This window comes from Urocitellus parryii, chromosome 5, assembly GCF_045843805.1.
Source record: "Urocitellus parryii isolate mUroPar1 chromosome 5, mUroPar1.hap1, whole genome shotgun sequence".
NCBI classification, from domain to species: domain Eukaryota; kingdom Metazoa; phylum Chordata; class Mammalia; order Rodentia; family Sciuridae; genus Urocitellus; species Urocitellus parryii.
In genome coordinates, this window is record NC_135535.1 from 103,173,380 (window position 1) to 103,192,500 (window position 19,121).

Genomic DNA, 19,121 nt, shown 5'->3' on the forward strand with positions numbered 1-19,121 from the left:
TTCAATGAACAGTTTTTATCACCTTTCCCTCAATTCCAAAACAAAGACTTCTGTATCTTCACATCAACAGACATATAAAATGTACATTAAAAGCTTTTATTCATTGCTCACTTGTCTTTGCCATCTAGAAGAAAATGCCTCACTTGGTTCAAGTAAATTCATAGGGCAGAGTTTACCCCATGCATATAACTGCCTTTGAAAAGACAATATCCAGGAAAAGCAAAAGATGAGGGGATGAGTATTTCGTTTTTATCCAGCATAATGGTTATTTCCTTTAGAGCATTAATAATGTTTTGTCTAGATGAACAAAAACAAATTGTGAAATCTTACATGACACACCAAGGATCTCAATATACTTATTGAAGTGTCTACCAACTCTTTTGGGGCATTGCTTTCTCAATTTCCTTTTTCACTTTGCCCCATCTGCCTGAATGATTCAAGGGAAACCCCAATTTTTGAAAAGACTTCTTCTTTTGAGTCAACAGTTATACTGGGAACTTTCTGACCTCACCAGAAGCTAAGATTGGTGTTCAATCTCAAGTATTTATGAACATATTTCTCTGCAAAAAGAAATATATACCCTGAAAAAAAAGGACGAGGTTCCTGGTCCTCTTGACCACTGGTCAACATAGAGTAAACACACAATGAGGCTTGAAGAAACTCAGAGTAAACGTGAGTACTTTTTTCAGTTTTAAAGAGGCAGCAGAAATGATAACTAAGAGTTAACAATGTGAATTGATGATGATTGCAAAGATCAAAGATAGTAATGAGAAGGAGCAGTGGGAGAAAATGAGGATGACCTTGGTGAAGAGACAGATGAGTTGGGTAGCAGAAAGTTCTTTACAAAATATAGGTTGTACCAAGAGAGGAATAATAAAAGTATAAAAGAGAAGTAAGGTGAAAAGAAAGAGAGTAATTTGGGAAGATTCTTTTAAAAATGCTTTTATTAGTGCATTGTAGTTATATACAAATGGGGTTTCATTTTGACACAAACATACACGTGTAGAATACCATTTGCTTCATTTTAGTCCTTAGTATTTCCTCTTTCCTCTCCTCTCTCTTTCTGTTTCTCTATTTTACTTGTAATTATTTATTATTTTTAATTGGTGTTGTATAGACATACATAAAGGTGAAATTCAGTGTAATGTATTCATATTTGTACGTAGCATAACTTGGACAACTTCATTCTGCTTGGATGGATTCTTTTAAGGGGGAGAGAGAAGGAGGGTGTAGAAATACACTGCCTCAGGCTCATGGTATATCATAGGCTCTGACTCTGATTTTGTTTGACTTAAAGGATACCAAAATATTTGTGTTGCAAAAATGTTAAATAATAGTTTTGAGAAATATGGAGAATTGATGAAAAATTATTTAAATTTAAAATTAAAGTTTTGCTTAATCTCATCAACCCACCAAGGTGAACTTTAGTGGGATCACATTGTATAGTGGTCCTGAAAAATGCCTTTTCATGTAACAACATGTCTTGGGAATTTTTATGCTAATACATAATGATATGCATAATTATTTAGCTGTTACATAGAATTTCATTTTATATACACTGATTGTAATTTAGAATCTATGATATTGATAACACATATGTAAGTATTAGGTCCTTTTTGTTCACAACTATTTGATGGTGTTCCATAAATAAAACAACAGCTATTAAAAACTGCAATGCACATTCTTTTATTTGTAGAAAATGAATGAGTTTAAAAATGGATAAAATCTACTGAATTGATATTTCCGAAAGATTTTTTTTTTTATTTACAGTCTCAGCAGCATTTGTTTCCTCACTGTGGGTACTTATTTCCTTACATCCTTGCCAACACTGAAATTTTTACTTTCCTTCTACAAATTGATATGACAAATTACACTACAATATTATAGTTCATGTTTCCTGATTGAGCATACCTTGATAACCATTTATAATTTCAGCAAATTATAATTTGGGAATATTTTCTGCTCAAAGCTTTGCTCAGTTTTATAATTGATTTTGAAATTTTTATACAATATGGATGTAATATTGGGACAAGACTTTTCTTTCATGTATTCCTTATTGGTTTAGGTTGTTTTGTTACATAGAAGTTTTAATTTTTATGTACTCAAATTCTCAACTTTTTATGGATTTCAGGTTTTATGTTTTGTTTATTAAAATGTTTCCTATTCCAAAATTATAAAAATGTTCACAATTATTTATTTACCAGTAAGCTCTATAATCAATATATTCACAAGAAATATTTAAGCTGTCCTCTAGATACTAAAATGTTTTGAATGTTCTTACATTTAGCTTGCTCCTTGGTAGAACTGCTTTTCTTACACTTTTTGGCAAAGTTATCTAACCAGTTTCTTTTTGTTTTGTTTTTTAGGACAAGGAGGCCAACATTCCCAGCTGGTCACTTGGGTCTTTGCAATTGTTTGCATCTTTCTTCTCAGTGCCTGTTTTATTGCAAATTGTTTTGGTAAGTTATTAGCTAAGGTGGAACTCTTATTGAATTATTTCTTGAAAACAACTTTCATAAGGTTAATCCTAGCCTTTTACTGTCTTGATTTTCCCCAGCATATAAATGTATAATACATTCAGTGTATTTGATTTAAAATTTAGACTTACCTAGTTGCCTTTTATTGTTTGATGGTGCTATCTTGTGCCACAGAATGAAAGACTATTTTAGGTACTTGTAAAAACTGGTGAAAATAGTAAAGTTTTGAATTGGAATTACAAAGGGCTGCATCTTATGAGTAGGGAATAAGCAGAAAAAAAACAACTTTCTAATGTACTGACTTTGAAAGGGAGAGCAAAGTTGGATGTTACCCTGCATTCCCTTCTCTGCCTCCTTCTTTCTTTCCCTCCCTCCCTCCCTTTCCTTCTTTTATTCCTTCCTCCCTCTCTCCCTCCCTCTCTCCAATTCTTTTCCTCCCTCCCTCCCTCCTTCTCTTCTTTCCTTTTTCAAAAAAAACCAACAACACTTTATTGAGAAATGGTTGACATATAAAAAGCTATAAGTACTTAACACACATATATGAAGTTTGAGGATAAGTATATATTTATGGGACCATAAGTATCATCGCAACCATAGGAAAACTTGTTTTTTTATAATATCAAGACCCAAAATAAAATTATTAAAATAAAAGTAATATTACACAGGTACAAAAACAAACAGACTAGAGGAAATAATAGAGATTTTAATTACATATCCTGTATACATAAACTTTTTATATAAAAACAGAAGGGAATATTGCATAGTTATGAGAAGAGGATAATTTTGCTAAATTAATATTTAAACCCATTAATTTATCTATATTCAATAAATGAAACTAGGCTCCTGCATCACACTAAGTACAAACATCCATCCAAATTGGATTATTGACCAAAATGTGAAGAGTGAATTAATTAAATCTTAAAAAGATAAATGGAGAATATCTTTATGATCTTGATAGGGCAATGATTTCTTAAATCACAAAATGCACATATAAAATAAATACAGCTTTAACAAATTATAATACATTGAAATAAGAGTTACCACATAACAAGATAACAAAGTGGAAACAGAAAACCCTAAAAGACAACATTTGTAGTCTATACAACTAATATATGTGATATCTATACTACAAAATCTTTTCAATTCAATAGAAAAAATCTACAACACAATAGCAAAATATTAAATAGTACATTTTAAGAAAAATGATAGTCAAATAAACACAGGAAAGTCAACTTCATTAGTCAGGAGAAACACAACTGCAACTCACAATGAGATACGATGCAAACATTCCAGGATGGTAGTGATTAAAAAATCTGCACTTCACAATATTGTTGATGCTATGGAAAATTGGACCCGAACTGCTAAAGACTTGGTGCTTGTGTGAGTGTGAAACAGACAACCTCTTCGGAAAAGTGTACCATAATTATAGTTTATAACACGTTTATGCTTCGTTATCAATTGCACTTCCAGGGATTTACCTTACAGAAATGCATGCTAATGTGCTTTAGAATGGTGGCGAATATTGCTCAGAGAAGTATATTCACAACAGCCAAACACTGTAAATAATACAAATGTCTACTAGAAGTAGAATAGATAAATATGTTTTATACATTACTATAGCAAAGAAATGGATGAGTTATTGCACCTGCATTGGCATGGATAAATTCCAGAAACAATACTGAGCAGAAGATTAAAACCAAAGGAATACATTCCATGATTCCATATGGTCTTGGATTACATTATTAAAGTGGTAAAATTGTGAAGCAAAGCACTTTAAAAGTCATGAAATGGTTACCTTACAGAATAAGTGGAATGCATTTGGGTTCTGAAGGCCACTGGCAATATTCTATTTCTTGAGTAGGACAAAATACCTGGAGTTTAACATGTTATTATTACATGTTACAATAGTTTTCTAAACTGTACATTTATGTTTTCCACTTTCTTTAAAGCATTTGGCCATATTTCAGAGAAAAATTACTAATACATATTAATATCAAATATAATTTTCAACAATTGGTTTTTAAAAAATATTTAATTGATTTTTATTTTTTAAATACATGACAGTGGAATGCATTACAATTCTTATTACATATACAGAACACAATTTTTCATCTCTCTGTATATAAAGTATGTTCACACCAATTCATGTCTTAATACATGTACTTTGGATAATGATGTCTATCACATTCCACCATCATTGCTAACCCCCGCCCCCTCCCTTCTCCTCCCACCCCTCTGCCCTATCTAGAGTTTGTCTGTTCCTCCCATCCTCCCCTCCCTACCCCATTATGGGTCAGTCACCTTATATCAGAGAAAACATTTGGCATTTGGGTTTTTTTGGGGGGGATTGGCTAACTTCACTTAGCATTGTTTTCTTCAACGCCATCCATTTACCTGCAAATGCCATGATTTTATTCTTTTTTGTTGCTGAGTAATATTCCATTGTGTATATATGCCACATTTTTAATCCATTCATCTACCAAGGGGCATCTAAGTTGGTTCCACAGTTTAACTATTGTGAATTGTGCTGCTATAAACATTGATATGGCTGTGTCCCTATAGTATGCTGTTTTTAAGTCCTTTGGGTATAGACTGAGGAGAGGAACAGCTGGGTCAAATGGTGGTTCCATTCCTAGTTGCTTTCAACCAATTCACTTGTTGCTGGCACAAAGAAACTGAATAGGAAGAAAAGAGAATGTGTGGGCTTTAACTATTACAGTAAGATAAAATTTAGACTGCTTTAATTTTTCTATTAAAGTTGGTTATGTAAAGAAAGAAAACTAAACTTTTCTTTCTTGACAGTGACATATCACATTTTTTTACGTAAGAGAGGAATGCAAAGGTTCAAGTTACCCGAGTATCATATGAAGCTAACATGCATCAGAGAAGAATCAGGACTAAAAGGTATAGATAGCAGAGAGCATAAACAAATGTCTTCTTATTTTCATTTCTATTCAAATTCATAATTTGACTTAAAGAATATAAGCAGTAAGCCAAGGAGGAGTAAAATAACATAAAGAAGAATCTAGCATAGAGGTGAATATATAAGTAAACTGGGAAAAATATTTCTCATGACTACACTCAGTGGAATAACTGGAAAAAATATAATAACACATTCATGGGCTATTTTTGACATCAAAAATATAACATGAATTTAATTCCAATTTATTATATGGACAGATTCTTCTTAGACTATATAGCTCAGCTGAGATATCTTTTTTCTCTTATTTGCAGTCTCATTTAAGAGAATGGAGAAATGCTTGAGTTTTAACAGATTTTCTTTTGACTCCTTCTGATAAGATGTCTTGCAAAAGACTTTAAGGAAACACTTTATATTTGAAAGTAAATAGATAGATATAGGGACATTGTTTTTGAAGAGAATAGTCTGCAATTTTTTCATCGACATTATGTGGTTTCAGGTGCTATTATTTAGAAGATATTAAGAACTTAGTTTTTTGGAATTTTGCTGGGGGGTGGGAAATGGGAGATAATGATTGTGGTAATCCTGGTATTACTTACACAAATGTTAAATGGATATTAAGTCATAGAATAGTTATGCAATTTGTCACAGATGAAAAAAAAATTATCTAATTTCCATTTCAATTTTCACCTGAGGAGATACCTGGAATTGCTGTCCTATTGGCTGGAAAGGCTTTCAGTCCAACTGCTATCTTCCTTTTAATGACAACAAAACATGGGCTGAGAGTGAAAGGAACTGTTCAGAGATGGGAGCCCATCTGGCGACAATCAGCACAGAAGCTGAGCAGGTTTGTCAGGAACTCTACCACAGTTTCTCTACTGCTTGAATCTCTTTTCAGGGAAAGAATGTCTCTGCTCTTCTAGACCTCTGGATCTTTTCTTCATCTATTCCATATGCTTGGTAGGCCTTTTCTTCTTCTCTCATTTTTTTCTTCTTTCCTTCCCTCCCTCCTTTCTTCCTTCTCCTTCTCCTTCTTCTTCTTTGGGGGTATCGGGTATTGAATTGAACCCAGGGGCACTCACTGAGCCACATCCCCAGCCCTATTTTGTATTTTGTTTAGAGACAGGAGTCTCACTGAGTTGCTTAGCATCTTACTTTTGTTAAGGCTGGCTTTGAATTGGTGATCCTCCTGCCTCAGTATCCTGAGTAGCTGGGATTACAGGCATGGGCTATTGCACCCAGGTAAACTGTGGTTTTAATAGTAAAGCCCACCATATGTGACAGTATACTTCACCATTTCTCTGATAATAGAAACATTACATACATGTGGAATTATATAGTAATATATACATCTATATGTGAAACATTTTTTACATGTTAGAAAATTAGGGATTTTTCTTTATATTGTCAACTTCTCATCTTTCCGGGTTTTATTCAAACATTATCTCTTCCAGAAAATGACTCTGATGACCTTCCCTACTCCACCATCCATATTCTAAGTTGTAGGTACAGTTGTAACTCATTTGCAAGTGAGGTCGTAGCATTTACTCTAGTGTACTAAAATGTCTGTTTGCTACACCATCTCTTCCATTGACTCCCACTTGGGAGAGGGCTGGAGCCTTACTATACTCATCTTTGTATCTCCAGTGTTCTGTGCAGAGCCAGGTAGGCACACTGGATAAGACTTATTAAATGCTTGGTAAGTATATGGATAAACAAGTGATTAATCAGGATTGATATAGCTTCTCAAGATAAAGTACAGACAAAATGATTGAGATGTATAGTTCTAATTCCAAATGAAGAAATCTTTGGGTAAGTTCAGTTTTTCAAAGATGAAACTTATTTCCTCATATATTTATGACTCAGATTCTATTCTTAATCAATAATTTCCTTGAGGATTCTATCTCTAAGCCTTTTCCATCTATAGGTTTGCTGCTGTTCAAATAAATGTAATTTAAAGAAACAATTAAAAAAGGCAATTTTAGAAACAAAGGCCTCTACAAATAAAATGCTATTAAGCAGGTATTAAGAGGGCTTCAAATATGAACTCGTTTCATCTAAACAGTAACTCTATGAAGTAGTAAGTTGTTCCTTTTGGAGATGAGAAAACTGGGGATTCAGTAAGACAAAAGCATTTACGAAAATCTTTAGAAGCAGGATTTGAAAACAGACCTGATATCAAATCTTTGTACTAAACAAGTAATCTATTTGACTTCTCTTTCTCAATAAAACAGCTATGGCTTAAATTCAAATATATTTATAAAAATCTATATTTTGTGTGCAGAACTTTACGACTAAATTTTTGGATAGACGATTTTCATATTTCCTGGGACTTACAGATGAGGATATTGAAGGTCAATGGCACTGGGTGGACCAGACACCATTTAATCCACACATGGCGTGAGTATATTGGTTGGGGCTAAGGGGACTTATAGGCAAATGTGAGAAGATGTAGCAAGAAGAATTCATTGTAGAGTGGAATACACCAATGTAAAATATTTACTCAGAATAGAGCAGTGTGGATCAAGTAGCCTCTGTAGGCCACACCCAGTTGCAGAATAATCCTGACTTTAGCAAAATTTTTGGTATTTTTATTTATTCAATATTGATGGAAGAATGGATAGCTTAACAGTTATTTGAGAAAATAGTCCTTAAACTTGACATTTGTATAAACAACATAATATATATGTCTTCACTATATATATAAACAACATATATATATATATATATATATATATATATATATATATATGTCTTCACTATCAGTTAAGAGTATACTACTATATATGTATGTATGTGTGTGTGTGTGTGTGTGTGTGTGTGTGTACATTATACTACTGAGATATACTTCCATTCCTTTATTTTTCATATTGAGACAGGGTATTATTAAGTTTCCAAGGCTGACCTTGAACATAATTGTGATCTTCTTGAGTCTTTGGCTTTACATGTGTGCCACTATGTCCTGCTGATAAAAATTATTATTGAGAATTATATCCTGTTTTTCTTCTGTGAAACCAATATTGTCTAATATAAATAAACAAAATCACAAAGTACAATTACAATGTTTTAGCAATCACAAGAATAAAGTAAAATGAAATAGTAAAATTTATTTTAATAATGCTTTAATAATCATGAATAATATATTTAACCCAATAATCCAAATCTTGTTTCAATGTGTGATTAACAGAAAACTATTAGTAAGATGTTTAAACCCTTTCTTTTTGTACTAAGTTTTCAAAGTACGGTGTACACAACACTTAAACACATCTCATATGGAGAGGTCACATTTCAAGTGCTCAATAGGTGCTCAAGAGTCACATCAAATAGTGACTCTTGCATTGCACAGTGCAGCACTAAAATGTTCAATATGGACATTTTCTCTGACATGGTCCCCTGATAACTATATCTGTAATCCATATCATCTATATCTCTCTCTGTTTCTTCTTTCTTTCAGATTCTGGCATGAGGATGAACCTAACAACTTTCAGGAAGAAGACTGTGTTGTCATTGTTAATGCCCAAGATAAATGGGCCTGGAATGATTTTCCTTGTAACTTTGAGACAAGTAGAATTTGTAAGATACCTGGAACAGTATTCAACTAGAAACCTACAAAGTGATCCTTGTGATGGAAACAGAAAAGAAAAACCAAATCAAGCAGGGCAGAATGTAAAGCATCATTCAAACAGAGAAAACTTGGAGTCATAGAGCATTTTTCAGTCAGAATGCCCTTATTTATTTTTGTTCAACTCATTCAAGATTGTGTGTGTGTGTGTGTGTGTGTGTACAAGATAATGTGATTTTGTGTGGTGTTTTCATGGAAAGAATCCTCTATTCCATGAGAACCAGTTTCATTATCTTTGCTTTCTTGATACTGTCTCCAGGTAATTACTTTTTGTTTGGTATGCATTGATTATATATCTAGCAGAATCACTTGAATAAAGCAATCTTTTTGTCATTTTTCTCTTAAATCTTAACTCTTAGAATTCTTAACTGGTAGTGGTGAATCATTTTTTTTACCCAAGTATCACAGACTTTGAAATATTTATGTGATATTTTTATTGTTTGATGTTTCATTTTCAGACGTTGAAGTAATGTCATTATACTGACATTTGTGACAGAAAATTTTCCAGAACCACAGTATAAAGCAGTTCTAAATTATGGTACTGCACAGGTAGAAAAACAATGAATAACCTCCTTACTCCACTCTAAATAATTTTGAAAGCAGAATGTATCAAACTGACTTATTATCATTTTTAGTGGAAAAGCCCATTATTGGCCACTTGAACCAAATACCTTCAATTCTATAGGATTGAAGGAAAAAGATCCTTGGGAAGATAAAAAGCTCACCTTTGTATTGCTTGCTCATGATAATCATTACTATGGCTGAGATCTATCTTTTAGTAGAGATGAAATGTATTCCCTTTGGAATTATAGGAAAGTTACTGGGGATAATTTGGCTCTTAGATAACGGTTAAAATTTACTACTTATTTGGAGTTCCACTCTATTGGTGTCTTCATTTTCACATGAAGGAAAGAGTCACATTTTAACCCATTCATATTTATTGTTAAAATATTTTAGAGCTATAAAGCTACAGTTCAAACTAGAAAGGAAGTCATTGTTTGAACCTCTTAAAATTGTTATGTATGTAGTACCACTAAAACTACATTAGTCCCTTCCAAGGGTAGTGCTCTCAACTGGCCTAATTACTTTCCCTCAGGCCCCACTTATTAAAAGTTCCACCACTTCTTACATTGCCACTCTGGAGGCCAAGTTTGCAGCACATGCAACTTCAGAGGACATGGTCAAACCATATTTAAAAGATAGCAAGTATCATCTAATAAAATCAATAAACCACTTAGTTTCAACTTTTTAACAAATAAGGAATAAAAGGAATATTCTAAAGGGTGCCTACACTAAATCTGTAGCAACTGTTCTACTCAATGTTAACTATTAGAAGCTTTCTTTGTAAAATATAATAAATATTATTATATTTAAAATATATAAAATATTAGTATATTATATCAGAGAAAACAAGAGCAAAATAAGTGCTCACAATAGCAGCTTTTATGCAATAAAGTATTGGTTATCTTAGCTAGCTTAATATAAAAATAAAACTCTAGGCAAAAAGTAAAATTCTCATTATTTCTATACCAAAACTGTCTAAAGGAAACATACTGGAAGCCCAAAATATGAACCATATATGTTTAATTCATATAAAACAATAAAGAGAAACAGGTGAAATTAATTCAAAAAACTTATTCTATTTAAATCAACATATTCAAATGATATCCAAGATTATCTTTTTATCATGTAATCAATATAAAATTATTAGTGCTATAGTTGTTTTTTTCCAAGTTCTCAAAAATCTGATGTGTATTTTATATTTCTAGTATATCTCAATTAGGATAATACCCAATAGCCTCCTGTGACTAGTAACCAATGAACTATTAGCTCAGTTATATGGAGAGTATAAATATCTACATAGAAAATATCAGGGACCATAAGGCCAAATGTTAAAAAATAGGGGAGTTTAGAAATATTTCTGGCTAAATTATGAATATATAAAGATTGACAATACAATACTCTATAAAATATAAAAAATACTTTCAAATAAAACATTATGCTTAAAATAGCAACAAAAATATACAGTGGAATAAACTTGACAAAATGTGTACAAGTTTTTTGGAGGAAAAAAATTTAAATATTTTTTCTTTTACTTGTACACTTTTGTTTTTACTTATTTACTTTTACATGGTGCTGAGGATTGAACCCAGGGGCACACACTCTAGGTGAGCACTCTACTGCTGAGCCACAACTCCAGCCCTTTTTTCTTTTTTTGCCATTATACATGTAATTTTCCTTTGCATCACAATTCTTAATACAGATATATACCACAATGTTTCATATCTCTGTTTGTATAAGGTACATTGACACCAAATTCAAATTTTCATACATATATTTTGTATAATGGTGATCATCACATTCCCCCATCCTTGCTATTCCTCTTTCCCCTCCCTTTCCCACTGCTCTTTCCTATCTAGAAATAATCTTCCTCCCATGCTCTCCTTCCCTACTCCACTTTGAGTCACCCCTCTTATATCAGAGAAAACATTCGGCATTTGATTTTTTGGGATTGACTAACTTCACTTAGCATTATCTTCTCCAACTCCATCCATTTACTTTAAAATGCCATGATTTTGTGCTTTTTTATTGATGAATAATATTCCATTGTGTATAAATGCCACATTTTTAATCCATTCATCCACTGAAGGACATCTATGCTGGCTCCACAGTTTAGTTATTATGAATTGTGCTGCTGTAAACATTGATGTGGCTATGTCCCTGTAGTATGCTGCTTTTAGGTCCTTTGGGTATAGTCCGAGAAGAGGAATAGCTGGGTCAAATGGTGGTCCCATTCCCAGATTTCCAAGGAATCTCCATACTGCTTTCCAAATTGGCTGAACCAATTTGCAGTCCCACTAGCAGTGTATGACTGTACCTTTTTCCCCACATCCTCGCTAACACTTGTTGTTGTTTGTCTTCATCATAGCTGCCATTCTGACTGGAGTGAGATGGTATCTTAGAGTAGTTTTGATTTGCATTTCTCTGATTGTTAGAGACGATGAGCATTTTTTCATATATTTGTTGATTGATTGTATATCCTCTTCTGAGAAGTGTCTGTTCAGGTCCTTGGCCCATTTATTGATTGGATTATTATTATTTTTTTTTTGTGCTTAGCTTTTTGAATTCTTTATATACCCTAGAGATTAGTACTCTATCTGATGTGTGAGGGGTAAAAATCTACTTTCAGGATGTAGGCTCTCTGTTCACCTCACAAATTGTTTCTTTTCCTGAGAAAAAAAACTTTTTAGTTTGAATCCACCCCATTTATTGATTCTTGGTTTTAATTCTTATGCTATAGGCATCTTATTAAGGAAGTTGGGGCCTAGCCCACGTGGTAAAGATTAGGGCCTACTTTTTCTTCTATTAGACGCAGAGTCTCTGGTTTAATTCCTAGATCCTCAATCCATTTTGTGTTAACTTTTGTGCATGGTGAGAGATAGGGATTTAATCTCATTTTGTTGCATATGTATTTCTAGTTTTCCCAGAACCATTTGTTGAAGATGCTAACTTTTCTCCAGTTCATGTTTTTGGCACCTTCGTCTAATATAAGATAGTTGTAATTTTGTGGGTTAGCCTCTGTGTCCTCTATTCTATACTTGCTGTACCAGTCTGCTTTGGTGCCAATACCATGCTATTTTTGTTACTATTGCTCTGTAGTATACTTTAAGGTCTGGTATAGATATACCACATGTTTCACTCTTCCTGCTTAGAATTGCTTTATTCTGGGTCCCTTATTTTTCCAGATGAATTTCATGGTTGTGGAGAAAATTTTAAACTTGATTGCAAGACTTGTACTCATAAATACATATATAAAATATCCTGCTCCCCACCTAATGAATGATTATCAGACTGCATCATCAAGAAAGGGAAAGGGACCGGAAAGAAGAAATACAAGAGTAAGAACACTTTACATGATTCTTTATAATTTTTCTTTACTTCGGAGAAACTTATTTTTATAAGTTGCCACCCAGACCTTGTACATGCTAGGCAAGAGCTCTGCTTCTGAGTTACACCCCAGTCCAGACAGAGCAACATTTTAGGAAAAAGTTTTATATGGTAATCTATAAAACATACATTTTTTGAAGTTCTAGAACCTTTACATTTTTAATTTTTCGCTTAATAAAAATAAAATTAAATTTAATATTGAAAAAGTATCATGTTGTATGATTTCTTTGTATAGGAGAAAAATGAATAATTTTTCCCCTTCTGAATCACAACATCCATGGCTGATGTCCCAATACAGAAGATAAATTAATAAAATGAAACCATATAGATTCATTTAATAAAAGTTTTACATGACATAGGAGTCATCAGAAATGTTTAGTCAGAGGAACAGAGAAATCAACATATATTTTATCTCATGACTTGAAGATGCATCTTAGTTATTATACAGGAAAACATAGAGAAGATGTATGTGTGGACAGGAGATGAAAAACAACATGAGAAAAGACAGGCTTTTCAGGAGCTAGAAAAGGACAACAGGCAATAATTCAAAGGAATTTTCCAAAATCTTCTTTGTTTTACTCTGTACTTGCTCTATGTCCCTGTACTTTCATATAAATACCAATGAGGTGAGTGTATCATAAGGAAAATTCCTTGCCTCTCATGACTAGTGGATTGCTTTGAAAATTCTGAGAGGAGGCCCTAACATGGAGGAGAATGTACTTCAGTCAGCATCATAAATTATAACATTGAAAAACACTTGTTTTATTTATATCTAAGTAATGAATACTTATGAAGTCCTTATGGTATGCAATGACTATTTTCTCTTGTTAGGCTATGGATATATTCATGTTCTTGTTCCTTATCATTTATATATTTAATTCATGCATATAGTTCTTAAAGATTTGTCTTAGTTTGCAGCATTTATTTCTGGCATTTCACAAATCCGAAACATGTTGTAGAAACACGGTATATCATTCCAATTTTTCCTTGCATTTGAAGAGTCCCTGATGGTGGCACAGTCCTCCAGCGTAATTAAATTGTTAGGCTCTCCTGCATCCCAGAAGCTGAAAAAGACCAACATGGGAGATTTTAAATCCCAGCAAGAGGAAATAAAGTGACCTAATACATAAGGCAAACCACATTTGTGTTATTTACAATAATTTTTGATGTAGAAATTATTATCTTTATTTTGTCAGGGAAGAAAAGGAATCTCAGAAAAGCAAGACCATTTGTCCAACTCATAGAATTTGTGGGTTTTAAAAGTGAACTGGATTCTTTAGACTTTCTATTCTGTCATGCCTCTTCATGGTTTTAAACCCATAAGGAGAAGTTATGGGGAGGCTTGATTATCTAATGGATTTATTTCCTTTGCATTCTTACCTTATGTTAAAGTTGGTTCTCGTTATTCTACTCATAGTATGTATTAACTTAGATATACCCTTAAATTTCACAGTGCTGTAATGAAGCAACTTCTCTAGAGAATCCGAGTCTCTGGGTTTTATTCTTAAAACTGCAGTTTATTAGCTGAGTAAGACATTTAATCCTTTGACATTTAGCTTCCCCAAATGCTAGATGAAGACTAAGTACATTGATGTCTCTCAGCAAGGGATAATTTAGGTAAAATGAAATAACAAATGAGAGAAAAACTTAAGTGCTGTGTTCTAATAATTCAATATAATTATTAAGGAGAAAAGGGACATTATCAAAGGGTTCCCACTTTCACATTATAAGTGGGAAACCATTTTTAAAAAGTTTTACATGCTTTCTCAAAACACTGTTTTTTTCACTTATCTAGTTTTTGGGCATAAAACTGTATTCTATTCTTTATTTTGCAACTTACATATTTCATTCTAATCTCCTTCCTATTTTCATTGATCATTTCTCCTTGATTCTTGAGACAGTTCCAGGAAATGGGAGAAGTAAGAGATTGTGCCTCTTTTCTCTCTTCTATACGACCTTTTCCTCTTTCAGAATCTAATACAACCTGAATGTTCTTCATGTATCAACAATAACAAAAAGTTTTGAGAATGCCCCTCAACAGTGGTCTAACTTTAGGACTGTGGGTAATGTGGTTATTTTCCTACAGGAAGGTGCTTACCTCAGTGACTCTGTGAAAGGTGTGTCATCCACCCATTGCCACTCACCCTCAACCACTTGGTCTGTCAGTCCAATAAAATACTCTTTCTTTTTAGGTTTTGCATGGTAAAGGAATTCCTATGTAAGATATAAAATCAAAAAAGAGAAAATCAGCTATTTCACTTCAGAAGAGATGTTGCAAGTAATTGCAATTGAAAGAGGTAAAGTAGGATCAAGACAAGAAATGATAGATCAATGAATCTGAAATCATAATATCATCAAGGATTACCTTCTAATTTTTTATAGTAGTAAAATACACATTAAAATGAAACTTAAAAGGTAACAATCAACAGGAGAATTTCAACAATTAATTCAAAGTTTATTTACTTTTATAGATAGTCAAATCTCTTGTCTATCTATAGCACAAAACATTTGTAATCATAATTTAAAAATAATGGACAGTAGTTGCCTTTCTTCTCTCATATGATATGTTCATAAACAAAAGGGTTATTCTAAAATTAATTCCCAATTTTCTTTCCCCTAAATAATAGTGTAACTCCACAAGGAAATCACCTTTTGGTTAGGTTCATCTAGTAATGAAGATAAATTAAAACAAATATTAGAAGTATTAGAAGCAGCATGCATTGAATTATGTCTATTTAATAAATTGTAGTTTGGGTCAAACATTGGCCCATGTATGGGAAAAGGGATGGATTATGTGGAGAATACTACATCAACACTGAAAGAGCCTGTACTACAATTACCTGTTCCTCCTGTGTGTTGATAACCACCAGATGAGCTCCCATGCCTGAGCAGTTCCTTGAACTTGATAACCAGGACATGGTGTTTGTAGAAAAGAAATAGCAGCTAGATTGAAAATGTTTCCAGTTCAATGGACAGCAATTCTTCACTGATCCTGGGAGAAGAGAAATTTCAGTTAGTGCCTCAAATGAACTGAGTAAGAAAACATAACATTTCTTCTGATCCTATGGAGACCAGCATTGATAACAGAAGCCTCAGAAATCCTTGTTCATTCCCCACATCTTACTGAGACTTTAGATAGTTCCAATATCAGTAAATATATAAACAACATTTTTCTTGTCTGTTGAACATACCTTTATTTTCTAGATGTCCGTGCTAGTAAATACAACAATACATGCCATCTATTTAAGTTATGCAATTGATATAGAACCCTTTCGTTTGTTCTTAGACTATTAAGGGCAGAAAATGCAAGCTATGTATTTTTTCCTGGGTGACTCCTAAGCAAGTGTCTCTTTTGCTACCTAAAAATGTATTCTCAACCAAGGCATAAAGACTGGCAAAATTTCTAATAATAATACAATATTAGCCTTTGAAGTTTCTTTAAAAAAAATACAAAAATCTCTCAATTTAATGGTGAGGAAATTATAACTCAAAGAAGAAAGTCCATTTCCCAGTATCATGTAGCATTTTTCCAAGACTTGTAGCAAGACAAGATATACAGGTATTTGCAGTTTATTTCTGAGGTACTACCAAATTCTCTACTCTGTACTCTTTTTCTCTTTTACCTTATTTTGGATACAGGTAAAAGAAAAAGAAAATAGTATACACTTTCTGTTTACAGATTTACTGTTCAGACACATCCTCAAATTTATTGTAAACTTTTCTCAAATGTCCCTGAAATTTTCTGACTCAACGCTAATTACATTTCCAAAGTTTTGTCCTCTATCCTGACCATTTCCTCAACATTCTTTTATAGTATAGACAGGATTTCACATTTTGTTTTAAAAAACAGGATCTTATCTAATGATAATTTTCTTATTCCAAAATCAGTCTAGAAGCCGTAAAGTGTAGATTTATAAATTTTGATATTCAACAGTGGGGCCTGTTATACCTGAACCATCATTATTGCAGGAGAGCTCCCGTAAATTCTCATGTGGTCGGAACTTTTTCTCATCACAAATTTGAAAGCTGTGATATGTCACTGTAAGAAAAAGGGCCCAGTTAATGCTCATTTTTTTTGTTGTTATTTATAATTTTTCTCAGTTTAGTGTTCATAACAAAAGTGGCAATAATTATTATGATGTTTATATCCTATTTACTTTTCATTCCATCTACAGAGGCACTGGGATTCACTTCCTAAAAAGGAGAAGACAGTTTCAAACTTCATAGTTTCCCTGACTTTTAAAGATGAGTACACTTTATTTCAGACCCAAAGACCTAGAAAAACCAAAAATGTTTGCATTTCCTCTTATTCCAAGTTTAACTTCTCAACCCTTTCTTACAAAAAAGTAATTTGTTTTTACATCTGGTCCTGACCAGTGAATCCAAGCTCCAGGTTATTGTCTCACAGAGAAGAGTACATTAATGATAAGGGTACAATGGGAGGGCTCTAGCAACAGGGAGGTGAAAACTGTGCCAGAGATCACTGAAATCTGGTAATGGTCCTCTAGTAGTTGGGGGTTTCTGGTTTGAAGAATAGCCCGGAGTTTAAGAGGGAAAAAAACAAAATAGAATACATGTTTCAGGAGAAGAAAAGCTAGAGGCAGCAAGGAAGAGTTTACTCTTAATATTATTGTAGAGAATTGGATTAAACTTGACCTTCAGAACCCACCGATACATCTGGTGATAAAACAGGCACTGAGAAGCAGGATGGAGGCACTGGCCACAGTCCATAAGAATGCGTTGGAAGAGAAGAATCTTCTCTCTGTAGAAAGGCAGACTCAAACACAGTCAATCTTCCTGGGACAAGATAACAACAGAGATTTAAGAGAGTCTTATTTTTTCTTCTTTCTTTCCACTTGAATTGTTTGTATTGTGTAATTCTCAAGTGTCAGCATGCAGCAAAATCACCTGCTGGGCTTGCTGAAACAGATAGCTGAGCCTTACCCCCAGAGTTAGCAATTTAGAGGAGCTCATTTGGAACCAACAAGTTTTCAGGGGTTGCAGATGCTGCTGGTATGAGGACCCCACTTTAAGAGTAATCCATCACTAATTTTAAGACTTTGACTCATGAACTCAGTTATACAATTTTTTTTCCTTCTAGTTCTTCTAGTTAAAAAAGTACTTTCATATTTATAAGGCTCTTTTTGTTTCTCTCCCTTTTATCCCTTCTGCTTTTCTTGTCTCTCCTTTCTCTTCAGTGTCTCTTTTATCAAGTTTGCTGTAAATTAATCAGATAAAGCATTGACAAAAAAATGACAAAAAAATTTAAAAATTTAAAAAAGCATTGACAATCCTGTATTAGCTTCCCCCCTCTTCCTAATATACATTTTAAGGACAAGGAAAGTGAGTTCCACAGAAGTGAAGTGACTCAGGGCATCAAAGAAAAGGAGAAATAGCAGTCTGGTAGTTCTCCTAGCATTCAAGTCAACAAGCTTCCAGTATGACATATAGTCTTCTAATCAGTCTCAATCTCTCCCCCCCCTTCTCTCTGTCTGTCTCATTAAACCTTCTTTTTTCCTCTTCTCATTCCCATTTTTTTCTTAATTCCACTGAGTGCTTTTCTATTGTCCTGCCCCTCACCATATTTATCTCCTTTTTCAATAAAATATATAAGGAAGAAATAAAAGAGTTGCAAGTTTACCTGTGCATTGTAGTGCAGATGGTTTGGATGAATTCATTCTCTTTCTTTCTCTCTCCCTTCTCAGTTTCTGGGTCCAGGAGTGTTCGGTTTGTAAGATTCCAGGGAAAATGAATGATGAATGATCAACACTTTATTTCCTTTTAGATAGTTCAACACTAGTAGACATAGATTAGCTTGTTTGGTGACTGTGCATTTAACTCAGGATTTCCCTTCTTGCATAAGGTTAAGGGAGTTTACTGTACAACTCGTCTATTTTCCTCACTCCAGGAAATAACAAGATGAGGAAATGACAAAAGCACTAAGCGCAACACATGTAGGCTGACTGACATGAAATGCAAAAAACCTAAAAAAGTTTTTTCTTTAGGTGGAAAAAGTCTCATTTTCTTCAACACCTAACTCATTCCCAATTTTCCCTTGACAGTGTGGTGTCCATCTTTGCATTCAAAATTTCAATTTTCATCTGTATCACCCACACTTTTGATAACTGTAAAAGAAGGCTTGGACTCCAAATCT

At 33.3% G+C, this 19,121-nt stretch overlaps 2 protein-coding genes across 3 annotated transcripts; one reads left to right on the forward strand and one right to left on the reverse strand.

Moving 5' to 3' along the window:
* The first annotated feature begins 536 nt into the window (after positions 1 to 536).
* On the forward strand, positions 537 to 9,174 carry Clec4d (C-type lectin domain family 4 member D). Its single transcript, XM_026415471.1, has 6 exons — positions 537 to 672; positions 2,367 to 2,459; positions 5,280 to 5,390; positions 6,093 to 6,244; positions 7,682 to 7,797; positions 8,852 to 9,174. Exons 1-6 carry the CDS (start codon positions 645 to 647, stop codon positions 8,997 to 8,999), a joined length of 648 nt encoding a protein of 215 aa, XP_026271256.1. The 5' UTR covers positions 537 to 644; the 3' UTR covers positions 9,000 to 9,174.
* Positions 9,175 to 13,855: 4,681 nt separating this feature from the next.
* On the reverse strand, positions 13,856 to 18,645 carry Clec4e (C-type lectin domain family 4 member E). Of its 2 annotated transcripts, XM_026415473.1 has the most exons (6): positions 18,609 to 18,645; positions 17,637 to 17,729; positions 16,917 to 17,006; positions 15,808 to 15,959; positions 15,066 to 15,181; positions 13,856 to 14,031 (listed from the first exon to the last, which is right to left on the reverse strand). In XM_026415473.1, exons 1-6 carry the CDS (start codon positions 18,643 to 18,645, stop codon positions 13,875 to 13,877), a joined length of 645 nt encoding a protein of 214 aa, XP_026271258.1. In that variant the 3' UTR covers positions 13,856 to 13,874. The 2 variants fall into 2 exon arrangements, with proteins under 2 accessions (XP_026271258.1, XP_077655410.1); XM_077799284.1 differs by lacking the exon at positions 15,808 to 15,959 and having other exon boundaries at positions 16,900 to 17,006.
* Positions 18,646 to 19,121: the final 476 nt, after the last annotated feature.

Excerpts from the sequence above, each read along its gene's own strand:
- Clec4d (XM_026415471.1), top strand. The coding sequence starts at position 645 with ATGAGGCTTGAAGAAACTCAGAGTAAAC. Across the intron at positions 673-2,366 it reads TGAAGAAACTCAGAGTAAAC|GACAAGGAGGCCAACATTCC; the intron begins GTGAGTACTTTT and ends TTTGTTTTTTAG. Across the intron at positions 7,798-8,851 it reads CCATTTAATCCACACATGGC|ATTCTGGCATGAGGATGAAC; the intron begins GTGAGTATATTG and ends TCTTTCTTTCAG.
- Clec4e (XM_026415473.1), bottom strand. The coding sequence starts at position 18,645 with ATGAATTCATCCAAACCATCTGCACTACAATGCACAG. Across the intron at positions 17,730-18,608 it reads ATCTGCACTACAATGCACAG|AGAGAAGATTCTTCTCTTCC; the intron begins GTAAACTTGCAA and ends GCCTTTCTACAG. Across the intron at positions 14,032-15,065 it reads CCTTTCACAGAGTCACTGAG|CTTCTGGGATGCAGGAGAGC; the intron begins GTAAGCACCTTC and ends GGTCTTTTTCAG.